We start from the raw sequence: 20183 nt of genomic DNA, 5'->3' as shown, positions 1-20183 counted from the left end.
TAGCAGTGCTGCCAGGTGACCATTACACACAATTGAACTGCTGGGTGTTTCTTCAAATCACATAGTTACAGTTGCTACACAGACCTAATTGGCATGGCATTACCAAATGGCGCCTATTTCTAATTTTCACACCTACACATCTTATCTGGAATATCTTTTGATATATATATATATATAGTGCAGTGCCATGTTATTATTATCTTATTTTTGTTCACACTTTTTAAGGAATATGCTACCGTATACACTAAGTGACATAAACCTGGCAGGATGGATTATGTTTGGTTAAGTTTGAAAGATATTTCTCTATTGATTGTGATGTTCAGAATGTTAGAACATTTCAAACTGGAACAAATTGTGGTTAATAAGTTAAGCCTTGTGTGCACTGATAATCACACTCTATTCATGTTATGCTCAAGGCACAACACCCCACGTTTTTAGTCAAACACATAAAACTAGAGCGCAGTTTAAATGAAACTAGAGCAGTGCTGTGTGCAGCAGTAACGCTGCAAAAACATCTGTTGAATTCCTATTCTTATTTGTCTTCATTTCATATTCTTGTGATAAATTATTGAACATGGTTATTAACACTGGTTGATAAAATGACTGTTTATTTTTTAATATGGGACTTTATTTCAAATTCTTTTTTAAAAACTCAGTTTCTGCAACTTTCTTACTAGCAAGTCAAAGCAGTCCCAGCAGTGCATGTTCAACTGGAAGTAGCTTGTTTGATCGTATGTAATACCATTTTTAAAATAAAGTTTGTTTTGAGATGTTATGACCACTTTTAAGGAGAATGCTCTATTTTGGTATACGAATATAGTTAGTTATAGAATAATAAGGAATAGAAACTAGGTTAAATGTTCAAGCATAGAATTAATATGGTTCCATACTGTGGAATTGTAATTCTATTGCCAAAAAAAAGAAATTACAGGAAGATACACACAGATACACACAGACATAAAACGATGTCAACTACTCGGAACAAAGAGAACGAAACATTCATTGCAGTGTACATACAATACTGTGTCTAGTACGTCATGGATGAATGTAAATACGTTAGGATGAATGTAAATGTGTTATGTAAATATTTTTTTTTTTACTGTTGAATGTGCGAAGACAGCAGGTTTAGCAAGTACAGAAACACCAACAATACGTTTAAAGCAATATAGAAAGCGTGATGCGAGTACACAGTGCGTCTTCTTGAAAGCATGGACAAGTTTATGTTTTAAACTGTAAATTTGTTTAAGCTCAGTACATAATCACACTACATTTTGAAACCAATATAATATATGCATTTGTGTTAATGTTACATGTTTATTTGATTATATGTTTTTTTGTGGAAATATAATTGTCAAACTCACAAATGTCAATGCCAGCAAAAACAAAACAAGGAAGAGAAAACAGAATGCTTACAAAACAAAAACAAAATATAAAATAAGAATACTTCAATACTTTACAATTTTAAAATATATATATAAGATGTGCAACATGTGATGGTGCAAACAGTGCAGTGCAAACAGGAGGTGTAAAAATACCGTTAGTAATTGTATGAATCTAGGTAAGTAGAACTGATTCATTTTATTTCATGAACACACATGGGCCTTTTTAAAATCTGAAAAAAAGCTGAATCTGTTGATCTGTTGAAATGAATCTGTCTTTTACTTTCATGTAGTTTCCCCCTCTATACTGTAGTTTGGCCACCAGGGGTCGCTCCCACCCCGGTGACGGTCTCCATCCCCCGGCTCGCTCACTCGCCTGTCTGTCGTCCGACTGGCCAACAAAAAAAAAAAAAAACATGTTGGCAAAACACCCCCTCCTCACCGTGCAGCGGGGGGAAAAAATGGCGGCCAAGCGCTAAAAAAATCCACACCAGAAACAAACACACACGTTACGAAGCAAGGTAAACAACCTCTGACGCGCCGGGCCGCGGCTCCTCGTCGTGGGCCGGGGGCTCCGGCGTTGAGTCCGCGTCGGCACCGGCCAGCCTCGGTGCGCGCTCCCGCTTTTTTTGTTGTTGTTGTTGTGCTAACGTTAATATTTACAATCGGCTCGGGGGCTGCTAGCGAGCCGCCTAGCATGCTAACGCTATAGCATCCCGGGCAAGTGGGCATGTCTCCGTGTAGCCGCGCGTAGCATAGCATGCTGGACGTGTGTGTGTGTGTGTGTGTGTGTGCGCGTGTGTGTGTGTGTGTCTGCTTCACGTTTGACTTTTCCTGTGATATTCTTGTATGATTCATACCACGTGTGTCTAGTATTAATGTCGCCGTAACCCCCTGAATATCACTATTATGTCTGCTGTCATGTATGTGAGCGGTCGTGCAGATCTAGCACGGGAGGGGGAGGGGTCCGGGGGGGGGGGGGGGGGGGGGCTGTCCCATGTGCAGGCTTTGTGTTTTGAATGGAGCTCGGCGCGTTTAGGAAATGTTAAGGTTTGGGCCGCAGATGGCAGATTAGGCGGCGCTCGCCGGGAGCCGGAGTTTGAACTCTCCGTGGGGCTTAGCGACGGGGGGGTTGGGGGGAGGACCCGCTGGCCTGGGCTCTCTAACGACGCCCTCCCCTCTGCTCTCACCTCCCCAGACGGGGAGCCGGGGAGCGGGGTCGCTTTAATTCGGACGCCACCCCCCCTTTGGCGGCGGCGGAGGAGGAGAAGAAGAAGAAGAAGAAGAAGAAGAAGAAGAAGAAGAAGAAGAAGAGGAAGGAGGAGGAAAAAAAGGCGCACTTCTATTGAAAAGACAAATCAGCCGGAGCAGGAGACGCGCTGCCACTCGGTGATGAAGTGTTAAGGTAGGCACACGAGCAGCGGCCGGTCGCAGTTGCACCCTTGGTGTTTCCTTTTTAAGAAAAGCGCGTTCGTCAGTTTACAACGGCGCTCAGAACAATAAAGCTGCACATTCAAATGTTTGGCAGATGGTTAACAAGTGTCGCTTTGTGCCAACACTGACTGATTCATATTATATGCATATAAGCTTTTTGTTATGTTTAAATGAAAGTGTGTGTGTGTGTGTGTGTGTGTGTGTTTTCTGCAAATGTTCTAAATCCTAAATGATCTAAACGTTGTTTTACTTGGACGACATAGGACTGGAGGCCACTGTGGGACATGCACTTGTTTATATCCCTCTGACCTGTTGACCTGTGTGTTGTGTCTGGTTACTAATGGTGGTGCAGACCCCCCCCCCACCCCCACCCGTCTGGGTTACAGGGGGTCACTCAAAACATGTCACCCTTCTCTAAACCCCCAGTTCCCTAATTGATGTTGAGGAAGACTGAAAACATTCTGCACAGGCGATACTCGGTTTCCACCATCAGCGTGTCTTCTTTTCCAATGAGAATATTGCATAAAACTGTTCAATTAAAGTTGTGCAGAACAATCATAATAATCATAGAAGTTCAAGCTGAACCCTCTCAGTTATTTTATGAGAGGTGTTGATCCAACATTGGTTTGGTTTGAGGTCTTAGCTTGAGATTTTGTTCATATCAATCACAGTCTGCCAGTACAGTTGATACAGGAAGTGTTTTGATCTTGAACTTGATCTTAAAAGTGTGAAAGCGCACATGAAATCCATATACATGAAGTGCATTGTTGGCATGATCGTGGGCCTCTTTGCGACCCCCTGCCTGTCAGGAGGAAAGAAATCCAGTGAACTACAATAGGCTCTCTGGTTTCCCTCACAATACCCTTGTACAATTTACGCGTGAATTGTTTTATCGGTATGATCCATTGTTTTATCTTTTGCCCTGTTAATGTAAATTGTTGTCCCCTTTTATTCCATGAATATATTTTAAAACTTAACTGTTTGTCCCAGCGTTTTACATCTGCTCTTCCATCTGTGTCTTGTCATTTTATGATAATTTCCCCCTAAATGAAGCATGTCATATTGGTTATCTTAATTGTAAACTTTAAAATGACCCCAACAATCACAGCACAAGCAAAAAGGAATCTCCAAGTTCTCTGCTTATTTTATTTTTTTTACACACAAATGTATGGTTCGTGCAGCTTTACCATTGTTCTTTTTTTTTTTTGCATATTTCCCTGTGTTCAGAGTGGAGGCCACTGTTGCATCGTGAGCTTGGTCAGTATTGTTGGAGCATGAGGAAGCCCGTACCACAGAAAGGTAAGAATTCAGTGCACCACTCTGAGCATGATATTAGTATTTTTTCACCGAAATATGTTTCTGTCCTATGAGTATTCATTGTATCTTTCAGGGAAGGTTAGAAATATGCCATATTTTCATTCAACCAGCTCCTCTGTTGGTTCTGTTGAGTCAAATTCATATATTTTCTTGTATTAGTCTGGGAATTGCCAGCGGCGAGTTGTGGCAGAGATTGTGGCAGGTATTGCGTGGTATTGACTGATGACGAAATCACCCACAGTTGAGGGCTTACTCTGTCTTTTTTGGCTTCTCCAGCTATAGAGTGGAAAGATGCCAGAAGGATCAAGCACGCCCGGAGTGGACGGCCCTCCCGGGTGCCTTCACAGTACCAAGGTAAATAACCCACAACAGCCATTGATTTATGAAGTAACCTTCGGCAATACCATGGGTTTTCCTCAGCGTTATTTTATTAACCATCAAGACCGATTTTACTTAAAAGGTTGGCATTTAAAGCCCAATGTCTCTCTTCGTTGCCTTTTTGTCTGGGCTCACAAAACACAGCCCTAAAGCTGATATTTATAATTCAACTAACGACTCAAAACGTGATAGTGATATAAACTTTTTCTGCAGGACATTTCAGTTGGGAGAAATACTTGAAAGAGACGGGCGCTGTTGCTGCACCTACTTCGTGCTTCAGACAGGTGAGCAGAGTGATCGGTCCTTGCACATGTCTACTCTTAAACTTATACGTCCAAATTTCTTCCCCCACTGCCGTTCATTCGCTGCTACTCTTCCAACTACTAACTGTTGTCTGTTGTCGCCATCTAGAGCCCCACACCTCCTGTCAACGAGTTCAAGGCGGGAATGAAGCTGGAGGCCCAGGACCCGCGAAACACCACATCCACCTGCATTGCCACAGTGGTGGGCCTGACAGGCTCACGGCTGCGCCTCCGCTTGGACGGGTCGGACAACAAGAATGACTTCTGGCGCTTGGTGGACTCCTCGGAGATCCAGCCTATTGGCAGCTGTGAGAAGAACGGAGGCATGCTGCAACCACCACTCGGTAAGGACACACACACACACTCAAAGGTGCCCTTTCAAAGTGTTGTTTCTCATACTGTCATGAAATATTAGTAGAAGTTTTCCACGGATTTGACTTCTTTTTAAATTTTGTCCACTAGATGTCAGTGACTGACTGCAGATTATCAATGTGTGCTGTTTCGGCCTATGAATAACTTAACACAGCCTTAATGATCATCTGTATGGCGGCAAACTTACCATCCTTCATTATTGATCATTTAAGTCAATGAAATGTCAGCAAATATTTACGCTTACTTGAAATAGGACTGAAACAATTAAACGGTTAAAAAGATTGTTGCAGGTTAATTTTCAGCCAATGGACTATTGACGATTAATCATGTCGATTTGGTAGTTTTTCATCCTTTGTTTTTTTTCCCCAATGTGAGCTTCACCATGCTCATTACACGACCCTTGGACATAATGCTGTTTTACTTACAACAACAATTGTCGTCCTCTTCAGGTTTCCGTCTCAATGCGTCCTCCTGGCCCATGTTCCTTTTGAAAACGCTCAATGGAGCTGAGATGGCGCCCTCTCGCATTTTTCACAAGGTACCTGTAAAAGGCTCATGAGCTCTACACTCTCTGAAAAACAAGCTTCACGAAGAAAACGAGCATGTGTATTTAGTAGCCATATTAAGTCAATAATTTTTTTTTATCCACAAAAGATCCCTGTGAACATAGCACCATAATGTCTGGTACATTAAGGAAACATATCATCAATAGCAACATTTCACTGCTGCCTTTGGTTGAGTCTACTGTACATCCCTGGTATACACATGCCAACTTCCTTACCTGACCCTTGTCTTCCTCCGTATTCCCCAGCAGGAGCCCCCCGCCCCGGAGCAGAACTCCTTCCAGGTGGGCATGAAGCTGGAGGCGGTGGACCGGAAAAATCCCCACTTCATCTGTCCAGCCACAGTGGGTGCACTGCGTGGTGTCGAGGTGCTGGTCACCTTCGATGGTTGGCGGGGAGCCTTTGACTACTACTGCCGGTACGACTCGCGCGACGTCTTCCCCGTTGGCTGGTGCGCCCTCACCGGAGACAACCTTCAGTCGCCTGGCACCAAAGGTATCAACTTAAACGGTAGGTGGGAGGTTTTATGTAAAATTGTCAGTTGCCTTATTGTTCAAGCGTCTGTTCCTTCAAATTACCAAGGTCTATATCACATCACTTACATTTAAGCTGTCAGTATGTTTCTTCAGAAGTGGTTGACATATGGTCATATAGCTTCATCAGCAATCTGACATTCACACCCTTTTCATGCGGTCAGCTGAGCGACGGTGAGAGAGGAGCCGGGGCTCATGACTTCTTCATCAGACTATTTCTTTCTTTACATTATTGATTTGAATTTTAACAACAATGCAACATGATCAGGAGACACTTCTGAAAGTGTGTTACCTTTTCACCACACCTTGGATTGTGGCCATTCAGAACAGCTATTAACACTTAAGGCACACAAAGTGGTCGGACAGCAAACTTGTTCTGTTTGAGTATAAATTAACCTTCAGTGGTATCTAGTGAAACTCTCGGTTATATTTGCTCCGGGGTCTCTGCCTCCACTGCAATACCATAGAGGTGCATTTGTTGCGATCTCAGCCTGAAAAAGGGCAAATTTAAATCAACAGCCACATCTCTTTTCAGATTTAATTTCCCTTTTACTTTGTATAATCTACATAACACACTGTCATCACACCTGTTTTCAATGGGATTATTTCTGCAGTAAGAAGAGTGTCAAATGAAACCTATTTACAAGATTTCAGTTCCAGTTAGTTTAGATTATATTGAGTACAGTAGCTCCAGAGTGACAGGTTGGTAATTATTTGTTTATTTCGTTTTGAAAAAAATTCAACTCTGAGCATTACAGTCAAAAGTGTATTTATTTGAGGCAGAAACATGGATATTTCATAACCTGAACCTGCAAAGCTGAATCTGTCTACATAACTAGGTACCAAGAGAGTGGGTGAGAAAAAAAAAAGTCCCCATCAGTGTGGATGAACTGATCATTTACTGGCCTGAACACATCAATCATACACCGACAAGGTGCTTTCACTTATTCACTGTTTGGATATCTTTTTGCACTTGTTTGACATGTTCCTCTGTGCAATTGCATTTCTTGAAGTGGAGCAATTGTCAGTTTTATTGTCCTTATTTGTATATTTAGATTGGTGACCTGATGAAATTCCTACTGTCGCTCCAGCTAACTTAATCCTGAGCTGAGGACAGAGGTCAGACAGATAGGTTCAGAGGGGTCACTAAAGAGTTGTATAAAACATTCTTGTGAATCATATTGCTAGACAGTGACTCAACAACTGGGAGTCTCAGGCTCGACACTCTCCCTGTTTGCATCCTACCTCAAGGGCCGCACCTACAAGGTTACTTGGAGAGGATCGATGTCCGAACCCCGCAATCTCACCACTGGGGTCCCTCAGGGCTCTGTTCTGGGCCCCATCATCTCTCTTTGTACACCGGGTAATTAGGATCTGTCATTCACTCACATGGTTTTTCTTACCATAGATACACAGATGACACCCAACTCATGTGGTCCTTTCCACAATCCGAAACGCAGGTGGCAGCATGAATCTCTGCATGGCACTCACAGCTTTCACAGCTGTTAGTTTGTGAAAAAAGCCTTTGCGAATTCCATAGCATCAATATCAGTGAGCATTTTGACTTAATATGCATATTTCAAGGTTTGCATTTTCAATAGCTCACTAATTTATGAATTTATTGACTTCAAACCACCTCTTATATGTCTGTGACATCTCAACTTTCACAGCTGTTAGTTTGTGAAAGAAGCCATAGAAAAAATCCATAGCATCTATATTTATAAGTATTTTGCTTTACTTTGCATATTTCAAGGTTTGCATTTCGAATATATATTTGAAGAAAGGCGTTACATCCCACCAGTAGACTTCCACCGACTTGAATTTCCTCAGACTTATAGAATCAATGCCAAGGCCCATTGAAGCTTTTATGGTGGCATGTTGTGGCCCTTACACCTTACCAATACACTTAATGTTGGCTTTTCCTTGAATTTATCACCCGTCTCTACATGACCATGTCTCAGCAGAAATTAAAATTTTATTACCTTCATAAATGCACCATTTATCCCTGGCCTGTCTTTAATTTTTATGTTACACTGTAAAAATTATACTTTTAATTTGTCCCCCCACTGTGTTCTCCCAGAGACCCGTTTGTACAGCAAATTCACATGTACAACAAGTAGATTTATATTATCTACTTGTACACCATGGTAAAACAGAGCATTGAGTGGTAGTGTTCTAAATCCTTTTTGCTTTTAAATCCAAGACTTGGAACTGGTTTGACACAATAATGAACAGATTTCATCAACAAATTCTATTGGAATTTACGATCACTTTTCATGGTATCTGTGGTGTTGGTTGGTTGGTCAAGTCAATTTATTTGTAAAGGCGTTGACCAAAGCAGCTCAAATAGGGGAGATACACAAAAAATGAAACAATCAGCCAAGCAGACAACGATAACACATTGAATAAATGAATCCAAAACAGTATAGGGCGAGTTTTAAAGTGTACAGAGTTGGAGAGGTCCTAATGTGGAGGTGCAGACTGTTCCAGGTCAGGAGCAACTACTGCAAAGGCCCGATCTGCTTTATGTGTCAATCTCGGGTTCCAAAAGCATCTGATTGGCAGACCTCAATGATCGGTTGGTGCATCGTGATTAGTATTATGAGTGCGAGTATATCATCTGCCCTGAAGGCATCATGTGAAACAGTTGATCAGGCTTCCACTGTCAAAGTATTCTTCTTTGTAAAATGTCACTGTCGGTTTGCTCACATTTGTGGCATAAAAACTGACATCGCGCCATACGCACACCATACACTGCTTCTTTTGTTTTTACATTTAGCAAACAAGGAGGTTTTCTTGTCACCAGCCTTTGGTGTTCGGACCAAGAGGAAAGCCAGAACCAGAGCTGGGAACTGGAGTGAGCAATTTGTTACACAAGAGACATAAAAGGAAGATGTGGACACAAGGGTTATCGGCCTCAAGGTCAGCTGTACTCATCTGTTACAATCCACAGATTGTGAGGGAGTGGAAAAGGAAGGAGAGAAAAGGGGGAGGCAGGACTCGTCTTTGTAGCCTGCTCGTGGTTTATGAAGGCCTGGCACTCACCCAGCTGGCAGAGTCGGGCCATGACGTGGTTGAAATGAGCCCGGGTGCACCCTCCACAGGCCTCTCGTTGGCACCCTGGCTAACAGGGTCTGATTAAACACCTCGGGGAGAAGTGAGTTACGAGAGAGGATAGAAAGACAGACTCATTGGAGACTGTGAAAAAGGTGGAGTGTTTACATTGTCAACAGATGGTGGGAGGAGAGAGGAGGGAGAAGGGAGGAAAAAGGCAGAAAGGAGGAGCGACGCAGAGGAAGAGTGTGAGAGGAGGACAGGGTAGGAGGAGAGGGTGAATCTCAGGACAGCCGCGCAGACAGCCGCACACTTTAAACTTTTCTTTTGAGTCGTCGAGGTGAGTAAAGATGACAGAAATGCAGTCGCAGCGGTCGGTTATAAGCGCTTGAGAAGATCGCTTAATTTAAAGTTTTGTAATACGAAGCTGACAGTGGTGGCTTTGTGAACCCAATGAACTCAGTGCACTCCGAGGAGAGGGGGAAACCTCCCCCCCCCAAAAAAAACAGGGTTGGCTTGTTGCGTGTTTGTTTGGCTGTATTTACAAGCGCTGCCGCTGATCAATGAACACGTGACCTCGAGCTCCGTAAAAAAAACAACCTTTTCAACATATTCTCTAGGAGTCTTCCAATCTGTGGAGGATCAATCAGACGTCTCGTTGTTTCTGAGCTCCACCAGTTGCTCCCGTATGAAAAGTAGCAGCAGCCGGCAGACTGAGCTTTTGCATTGATTGCCTGTGTAAAAGGATTTGATAAATTCAACCCCGCGGAGTCGAAACCCGTGTTAATGAACGTGGCCGCTCCTCTCGTGAGTCTGTTGTGGGTTTGATCCGGGATGAACTGCAGCACGTGCCTCATGTTCGTGTGCATGTGTTTGCAGGTGTATGTGAAGTCTGCTACGCCGGCTTACACAGCACATCTTTTTTCCTATGCAGTTGTTTTTGCACGCACACATTCTTGAAGATTTGCCAGCTGCAATGGCTTATGTAAAGTACACAGCTCATTTGGTTGTTTTCATGTGTTTAATGTAGGCCCTTCTCTTAATGTTTTGGGATTTTGTCTTTCCCTCCGTGGTTTATGTGATTTTTTTTTATTTTTTTTTTATGCTTCCCATCAGAAAATAAGATGATGTGTGTGTGTGTGCTCGGGTTAGACTATGAGAGATAAATATTAAGACCATCTCACTGCTGTCAGCAGCTCGGTTCTTTTATTAGGGTTTATTCCTCAGGCTTTTGAGTTTTATCCTTTTTTCTTCTTGCCATAAGGGACTTGAGAGTGAGCCAAAAAGAAAATCATCTTTGATTACCTCCGTACCTTCTTCTAAAACCTCTCTTTTTTAAAAAATCCTTCACCTCTTGTCTGATATTTTTCTGTCCTTGTTTTTCCTTTGCTTCATCTTCATCCTTTGTTGGTTGCTACGCACGCACACACACACACAAACACACACTTTAAGCATTATCTGACTTGGCTTGGGTTTATTTGCTCAGGTCTTGAGACCTTTGAGTTTAGCCCCACTGCCCCCAATGATTTGGAGGTGAATGGAATTTTGTTGTCCTTACAAATTGAAAACGGAGTGATTACCATTAGCAGTTTATTGATATCATACTACAAGATCGTGTATCATGATTTATTGCTGCATGTATTTTTCTCCATGAAGAAAAGAGTCTTTGTTTTGTGACTTTTTGCAGAATTACAATTAACGAAAAGAAAAACTACTCAAAAATGAACATTTAAGTTTACCTGTGACTGAATGTGAAACCTGGACCTATAATTGTTCATTTGTCATCTTTCGCTGCCATGCAACAGCTTTAAACATAACCCCTTTTTTTTCTTTGTGTCTCCGTCCATCCTTGTCCGTGCAGTAGTGTTGCCGAAGAGCCTCGGGGCGTTGACAGACGGGATTGTGGAGAACCCAGCCATGCACCCCACCCCAACGGTGGGCAGACCTCCGGGTCAGAGAGGACGTAAGCCAGGCCGAAGGAAAACCAAGGTCGCTGCGCCCTGGGGTCAGAAGGCCTCGGCTCTGGGACCACAGAGCATCCAGCCAGGCAAAGACGTGGGGCCCGTCAAGATCCCCAAAAAACGAGGGCCCAAGCCTGGCAGTAAGGTAGGCAGGAAGTGGTTTAAAGATTATTTAATTATAGGGTCAGTTTACAATAACCAAAAAGAAAAAATCCTCATTTACATTTGATGATGTTTAGGCGTGTAGTTGGGTTGGGTTTTGAGATTTCTGCCTCTTTCCAGATAGGTAAAACGTCCTGGGCCACTGTTCACAGTGAGGTTTGAGGATTATCCAGAGTGACTGGGACATTGTTTCTGTAAAGACATGTTAGTTTTGACTTCATTCATGCTGTCAGCACCACAGGCAAAATACCACTGACTTCCATTGTAGTGTGATGGCAAAAAAATGTCAGAGGCGAATATCTCAAAAGTATCACAGCATGAAAAGTTGGTCCTACTTGACCCTCCTTTGCGCCGTGTTTTTGCAGTTGGGCTGGGCAAAGAGAGCCGGCTGGATGGAGGACGCCATGGCTGGCCCAGGACGGCCAGTGACTGGCCCAGGGCGAACCAGGGGCAGGCTGCCTGCCAACTGGGCACAGAGGATAGCTCTGCAGCAGGTCCAGACTCCGGCACAACCGATCAAGATCCCAAAGAAAAGAGGGCCCAAGCCTGGCAGCAAGGTAGCTGCCCCGTTCAGGCATATAGACACAGGAACACTGCATGAGGTTATGTAACCTGTTGCATATACTCTTTAGATACAGTATCACCTTTCAATATATCTGGGGTCAACAAAATGTGTTTTCCAGTGCTCAACTTCTTTTCTTAGACCTTTTTTAAATTTTTATTAATTGATATGACATCTGTTAAAAAGGCTGATATAAATATATTTCTACTCTGCAACAACATGTTGTTACTCCCTTTCGGATAATTTAAATTCAAAAACACCGCAAGAGAATATGTTACAAAATAATACGCTAACTGAAAAGTGTCATGTTTCGAAAAAAGATTCTCTCTTGGCAGGAAAAATGAATGCCATGTTGTTGTTGGGTGTTTTTTCAAATAAGGCAGATTGAGCTGGTTTCCATTTCAAATGAACAGAACACAGTTGTTGTACACAACAGATGTTGGCAGCATCTAGTGTGTATGTGTGTGCGTATGTGTGTGCGTATGTGTGTGCATGCTGGCAAAGCAGGTAGCTGCACTAACCAGGTCCCAATGCACCGAAGAGAGATTAATGGAAATACTTGGCAGAGATCTGATTTTTTTTTTTCTCCCGTTTGATCTTTTTTTTTTTTTTCCTGATGTTAAAACCTTGTTACATTTACATCATAATAACTGCAGCAGAGTCACATCTGATGCTTTGTTATGACTTGTTCCTATCAAATTTGGTTATGCTGCTGAGCCCGTAATCTGTAAAATGTCTGAATGTGTGTGTGTGTCTGTGTGTCTGTGTGTGTCTGTCTGTCTGTGTGTGTCTGTATCCAGAGGAAACCCCGCGTGGTACCTAATCCAGTCCCCACGTCTCCCACCAGCAGCACCCCAGAGCCCGACACCAGCACTGTGCCTCTGGACAACGCCACCATCCCCAACTCTGCACTACAGGCTCCCACAGGTATCTGACGTCCGCAGACCTGAACATGCTGCACATGATTATTGATGGGTTTTCCTGTCTGGGATATACAATGCATGCTTTGGACTCTGGCCCACGTGTCACTGCCCTCGGCAGCACATCATACTGTGCGTAGAGGTCTACGGCAGCTACATTTCACTTGACACTGGTGGGAAAGTGGAACAAAATGTAATACCCGTCTGTCTGCCGTACCTGCCAGGGTCTCTGTGATGCAAAGATAAACAAACTGGTTATTTTATATCATACGCATGAGTCATACAACCCCCTCGACTTGTCTTCTGGTCCTGGCAGTTTGTGTGTACCTAAACAAGTACGGCAAGGTGGGACCCCATTTGGAGCAGCGGCGCATCCAGCAGCTCCCGGACCATTTCGGGCCAGGCCGGGCCTCTTCGGTGCTCCAGCAGTGCGTCCAGGCTTGTGTGGACTCTGCCCACAACCAGAGCACCGTCTTCTCCTGCCTTAAGTCTGGCCAAGGTGGCGAAGTCATTTCAGGTTAGGATTACACAATCATGTTGTGCTTTTCTTTGTCTCTTCTTGTTGCTCTCTGCTTCGTCATCTCTGGTTGACATCGCTTTCTCTTTCAACCCAAACAATCTAGGCAGATGGCCGCTCATGCTGAGCCTGGTTGTTTTCCTTGTCACTGTTGCTAAGTGCTTAATCATCGGGGGGATGTTAGGCCTGCTCTTTATGAAAAGTGTTCTGAGATGACTGCTGTTATGATTTGACACTACCTTCATTGTTAAAAGGGGTTTAAGGATTTCACTCTCCATCCCTGTCCATCTGCAGGAAGACCTCAAGAGAAGACATTTACTTTTTCATTGTAACGATATCACATACTTGTTTAATTACTATAAGTTTTTATTCCTGGAATGGAGATCTTACCATGTTAATTGTAAACTCTATTTTTACTGTTACATAAAATGTGAGGTGCAGAAGACCTGACTGATTAAACCTCACAAGTCCTTTTTTATTAATTTTTTGTCTGTAAACGTCCTTTAACTCCGTTGTCTGTCATTTGCCCCGTGTAGCCTACTTTGACGAGCAGCAGCACACCCTGACGCTGCCGACTGTCAGTAGTGTTACCTACGTCCTCCGCTTCCTGGAGAAACTTTGCCACAACCTTCACTGCGATCCGCTCTTTGGCAGCCAGCCTGTTGCCAGAGGAGGGCTGCACTACAACACTCACACATATCCTAAAGGTCAGTGCCAAATATCGTTTACAGCAACTTGTCCTCATTAGAATTAAATATGACGGCTGGGATGACATAACGTGTCTATTTTGAAGCAGGGAGAAAACTCGCAGTTGATTGTACAGTGTACATTATCCAGATTGTGTTGCACACAATCATAACAATAGCAATAAATCAGACTTGCATTACACATGATATATTCTACTGTTAATGAATCAGCCTTTACGACATTGTTTCTCAAACTGCTTCTGACGTGCCAACTGTCAGAAGCTGAAAAAAGTTCACCTCTCAATTTTTATCAGTCATTAACAATCATGGGAAGGAGGGGGGGGCAAAAAATGTATTATAATTAGTAATAATTGGCATAAGCAAACTCCTGTTTAATTTCACAACATAAATCACATTCATTCAGCTTAGTTTCACTACATGTTTTCCCTCTGGTCGTCCCCCTAAAGTGTTTCTGTTATGTTTCGACTCATGAGACGCCAGAGTTTAATCAGTGACAGTCTGGTTCACTTATATGTGCCCATACTGGCTCTTTCTGTATCAGCTTCTGTTCTTTTTCCCCATATGTGCTGGTTTCAGAGAGGAGAAGTTTTGGCGACAGCCTGACGATGGGCCAGGGCCAAGGCACCAAGAGATTCCTCCAGAACTACAACAGCCCGCTACCCCAGAAACTGGCCAAAATCCCCCGACACTCCACTGATGGTGCGCTTCCTCCTTTAGTTTGACTCTTTCTTTAAAAAAAACTTCATCACTCAGATGTCATTAAAGATTATCATCAGTTTTAGGTTGCTACCCCTAATAACACTGCATCATCATCTTTTAGTGGTTGATTCCACTATTAGGAGAGTAATAATTATTTTTTCCTGTACACTGAAGGGTAATATGTATGTCAGCTCCCACATTTATGTTGAGATATGGACAAAATGTTGCTGAACCATAATGTATGTGATGCTCCTGGCGCGCACATTTCTAATTTGTAAAATGGCTTTTGGCGGTATGTTTCTTTGGTCTTTATTAGCGAGTGAAATATGAATTAGAAATGCACATGAGGAAGGATTTCACTGACTAAATTACAGCCCGTGTGTGTGTGTGTGTGTGTGTGTGTGTGTGTGTGTGTGTGTGTGTGTGTGTGTGTGTGTGTGTGTGTGTGTGTGTGTGTGTGTGTGTGTGTGTGTGTGTGTGTGTGTGTGTGTGTGTGTGTGTGTGTGTGTGTGTGTGTGTGTGTGTGTGTGGTATTTATTTATATTATCTGAGTGACTGTCAACTGTAATGCTCCATATTTTATACAAGACATTTCATTCTAATTATCAACAGCTCCGAGTTGTCCAGTAAAGCTTTATATAATCGTAAGAAATGTGCTAGTAGAACAGAAGCAGCTCTTGACTCAGGAGCGAGTGTTATTTAGTTGTGGGGCAGGAGGTTAATCATTTAATCATCTTTCAATTTCCTTAGATTTTAATTAAGTTAATGGGATATTTGAAGAGATTTATGTTAAAGGGCAATATCCCCTTAAAAGGGCCTTCCACTTTCACGGAAGGCCAGAACACTCGCATTGCTGCAGCTTTCTTTCCCTGAGAGCGACACACTGTGAAATGTATCATGGGAAAACAGCGGTTGCTTTTGTTTTGTGATTCCATTTTTACCACATTCAGCATTTTAATCATTCTGTATTTACTGTGTTTTCAGCTAGTAGTCTCTTTAGTTATTATTTCAAGTAGCGCTATGATGATTTTTCTCACTGGAGACTTTTCTGTCTGCATCGTTGCCAGGCGAGTCCTTCGTGGAGAACACTGTCGTCACATCAGAGCACTTAAAGAAGAGCCCGCTCTCTCCAAACTCTACGGCTTTGACACCCGGACTGAGGTCTCCCACCAAGCTGCTGCATCCTAATAACTTCACAGGTAGGAGGAGACGCCGATACAAGAAACAGTGTCACTGTCTACATTTCTACAACATAATCCGTTCGTCAGTGTCACAATGCTTCAAGTTGGAAATCAGACTAAAACTGCCACACGTGCAACAAAAATGGATGTTGTGAGCTGTGTAGAGTTTAGGGATGGGACGATACCACTTTTTCATGTCCGATCCGATACCGATCCTGCAACCTTGAGTATCTGCCAATACCAATCCGATACTAATCTGATACAAACTTTTCCCCATTTGTAAAATAACTTATTAATAATGCATTGTTCAGGATGCACTTTGCTTAACCTAGCCATCCTAAACCTCATACTCAACTGTGGAACAAATAATGAACTCCCCTAAAGGAAGATATATATAGCCAGCAACATGCTAGTTATGAGTTATGGAATACTGCACAGAACTTTTGGAAGGATTTTTTATGGCCAACACCATTCAAACAAGCAAAAAACTAATTTAAAACTAACTTTAAACTGTTAATGAAATAATAATAAACAATAAAAAAATGATGCCAAAATGTCGTTCAAGGCTTAGTAGATATGTAAATAGGCATTTATTTGGTGTGTTTACTGTAATGTATCGAATCGGATTTTAATTCTTATTTATTCCGATATCCGATCCAGTCATTTTTGCCAATATTGTCCCGATACCGATATGGAATTTTGGATCGGGAGATCCCTAGTAGTTATTTGCAACATGCCTGTAAGTGTTTCATAAAATTCAGGATGACATGGGATTTTATCACTCTGGAAAGTCATCATGATCAAACATCACAAGGTAAACAGCAGAAATGTGGCGTTAAAAATTAATCTACCAGGAATATTTGCTTACACGTATTTGATGTAGCACACCCGACACCTTGGAAACAGATTAATTGTAGTGACAGTACAATGATAATGATACATTTGAACACACAAGATATCTCACGGAGGAATTCTGTTCCAAACTTTTACAGTTTGTAGATGTGAAGTTGGGTGGATGCAGACCATTAACTGTGGATGGTTCTTTTTCTTGAATTGTACATCCTGTGCAGTTGTAAACTTAACTTTCCACCCAGGCCCTGGCAGAAGTGGGCAGATAAGAACATTTTTATTCACGCTTGATTTGTTGCATTGACTTGGAAGATTTCCAATTTATTTGACGGTCCAAAGATTAGCCCGTGCATGTGCATAGCCACTGTTACCTGATCAATGTGTATTGTTTTTGTGAAGGATTAGTAGTAGTGCAAGCTAAAGTGTGTTAATGCTTGTTCAGTTTGTGAAGCCTAATATAACATTCATACAGTTGACATAACCAATGAATGAGCCTCTTTATAAATCTGCTTGTACTTCCTCACAATCAGGCAGTCTACGAGAGAGTCCAAGGCCCAGTGGTCAGGACCCCAACCTGTGGACAGTGGATAACGTCATGCAGTATATTAGAGATATCGACCCAGTGCTGGCTCCGCATGCCGACCTTTTCAGAAAACATGTATGTACTTGCTGATAATGGTGAAAAAAAAAAAAATCTGCGTTAGAAAATAGAAACATACACCTTTTGCTACTTTTGCTCAACGTAATCTGTAACGACTCCATCCTTCTGTGACAGGAGATCGACGGCAAAGCACTCCTGCTGCTGCGTAGCGACATGATGATGAAATATATGGGCTTGAAGCTCGGCCCCGCCCTCAAACTCACCTTCCACATCGACAAGCTCAAGCGGCCTTGACGAGTTGAGCCGACCAGCAGCAGCCATCCAAAGGACGAAGCTCCGACCCCAGCTCCCTGCTCTCGGATCAGTATATCATGCACTACATATTGGACATATACTGAGCCATTTACATGTAGCAATTTCCATCAGACCATATCTGGTATTACATACCCCTGTCCCGACCTCATGCAATGAGGAATGTTTATTTTTGTGTAGCACAATCCAGCCCTGAGGCAGCATGGGGATGCGTAGAATTGCCCATTTTGTCCATCATCTGTTTTGCATTTCAGTACAACTTGAAGAGTCATATGTGGCCATTTTAACTGTAAAAGGCTATTTTTTGGGGCCTGCTTTTAATATGTTACATGTATTCTGTACATACTTCATATTTTGTATTTCATGAATATATGGACTTTTTTGCCTTTTCGTGTCAGACATGCTAAAAGAAAGAAAACCCCTAAAGGAAGAAAAGAAATCACTACATTCATCCCAATGGTTTGGAACGCTTCTGAAGAACGTCTCTGTTTGAGGCACAGTTTTGCATCAATATTAATTATGGGGAAGGGGGAAAAAAACTTTTATTCTGAAAATACTGCCATGAGGAAATCCATTTCTTTGGTCTTATTCTGGATGTTGTTTACAATGCCTTGTCTCGTCTTTGTTATTTGTACTTTTTTAATTTTTTATACTATATAATTAGAGTTCTTACATGGAGAGCCCTATCATAATTAACAATGTTTAATAAATATATAATAATTCAACAGTTGGCGTAGTTTTGCTCTGCGACGCCAGCCTTTTGAACCACAACTTTGTGATTACGTCCAGTTCACACTCTCCATTTTTTAAATTTTATTTTGTCTTAATTTTTTTGAATTAGACAACATTTTGTCCTTTTAATTTGCCTGAACTTTTCATATACATACTAAATTATCATGTTTTTATTTTTGGAGAACTCACCGCCGTTTGCTGAGGGCTTTTTTCCTTTACAGAAGTTGACCAACAGAGGGCAGCACAACCCTGGTTACTTTTTTTCCCCAGACACTTCTTGCAGTTTCTCTTTGGGACTCAGTGACATTTCCTGCCCTAGGTGGTCATAGCTCCATCTGGTCGCCTCAGCATGATCATATCTGTGATATTTTTAAACCCCAACAAGGTGATTTTCCTGTAGTTGTTGTTCTGTTGCTTCATTGTCAGTATTTCTCCCTTATTGTTGTGTTTTATCTTTTATTCTCCCATTATTTAAAGACCCTCTCTCTCTATGTGACTCTGTTGTTCGTGTTGTTTCTGGTAAATATCCCTGTCGTTGTTTTTTGCCTGTGCGTGAGTGGGCCCGTAGGCTTGTGGGCGCAGAATCACTTGTCTCACTGAAACAACTTGGGCACAAGGCAGAAAAATCGAACCACATCCTCCTAGTGAAAACAGGAAAACATCACACATGCTTGAAAACGGTGACCAAACACCCCCTGGTTGCAACTGACAAGGAGGAGGATGAATGCGTTTCTTGTGTGTGAGCATATGATATACACACACACACACACAATCTGTGCTGTGCTTGTGTGTTATGCTCAGGCACATGACAAGCTCGGCTCATGGCTGATGCCCCGTGCTTCTTGATGTGTAATAGTAGCCAAAGTGTTGTGCATGGAGCCAGTGCTATTTTTAGAAACAACAGCTCCTTGTGCCGCATATTGTATTTGTGAAGGCTGTGAGGCAAGTTTTCACTTTAGCTCACAACACTACAGTGGGATTTTTTATCGGGTGCCAATTCTTGTTTTTTGCTGAGGGGGATGGGGGGGCAGCAGGCGGGGAGGTCTCTGAGTATTAAGGGGAATATCCAACATAACTAGGTCCACTGAAAACACACACACACAAACGATAGATTAGCATTACAGTTATGAAACAGCACGGTGGTGTTCAGTACTTTGGGGAACTCCTACCCTATTATTTTTTTTTTTTTTCAACATTGGTCAAAGCAGAGCTCCTGAGTCATCCACTGTCTTTGCCCCAACAGTCACACATCAAATAGAGCAGTGAGACGGTTTCAGTATGAGAAGAAGTTCTGCGGGCTTGCAGATCAGTCAGAAGTGTGAGAAAGAGAAAAAGCTTTTTTTCTCTCTCTCTCTCTCTCTCTCTCTGTTCTTTGCCCCAGGTGTCATTTCATCGCATAAATATGCCTTTATCGTCTGCAGAAACACCACGTGACGCTCTGCAACACAACTGTGGGCACAGTTGGGGAGAAACGGTACAACAAAAAAATAAGGTGCTCTGCCTCTGCAATCTTCTCTGCAGCTGCTCCCAGAATTCCCAGCATGCCTTTGGGCCGTCGTTTTGAGGTGCTTTCAGTGAGGGCGAGGGTCCTGAGAACTCGGCTACAAAGGAATCAACTTGAATTCCTTCGTCAGATTGATCTTTTGGG

At 42.6% G+C, this 20183-nt stretch overlaps 1 protein-coding gene across 6 annotated transcripts; it reads left to right on the top strand.

The window, feature by feature from the left end:
* Positions 1–1724: 1724 nt before the first annotated feature.
* Positions 1725–19031, top strand: LOC118311318 (polycomb protein SCMH1). 6 transcript variants are annotated; one of them, XM_035635124.2, is made up of 17 exons: positions 1725–1900; positions 2578–2784; positions 4041–4112; positions 4407–4484; positions 4722–4792; positions 4920–5154; positions 5632–5720; positions 5997–6240; positions 11194–11438; positions 11821–12012; positions 12818–12944; positions 13254–13454; positions 13991–14161; positions 14738–14860; positions 15928–16059; positions 17421–17548; positions 17666–19031. In XM_035635124.2, exons 3-17 carry the CDS (start codon positions 4088–4090, stop codon positions 17783–17785), a joined length of 2181 nt encoding a protein of 726 aa, XP_035491017.2. In that variant the 5' UTR covers positions 1725–1900; positions 2578–2784; positions 4041–4087; the 3' UTR covers positions 17786–19031. The 6 variants fall into 6 exon arrangements, with proteins under 6 accessions (XP_035491017.2, XP_035491008.2, XP_035490999.2 ...); XM_035635115.2 differs by having other exon boundaries at positions 5994–6240; XM_035635106.2 differs by having other exon boundaries at positions 5994–6255; positions 11197–11438.
* The last annotated feature ends 1152 nt before the right edge of the window (positions 19032–20183 follow it).

Source organism: Scophthalmus maximus, chromosome 1 (genome assembly GCF_022379125.1).
Source record: "Scophthalmus maximus strain ysfricsl-2021 chromosome 1, ASM2237912v1, whole genome shotgun sequence".
NCBI lineage: Eukaryota > Metazoa > Chordata > Actinopteri > Pleuronectiformes > Scophthalmidae > Scophthalmus > Scophthalmus maximus.
The sequence above is the reverse complement of the archived record's forward strand: the minus strand, read 5'-3'. Positions and strand labels throughout refer to the sequence as shown.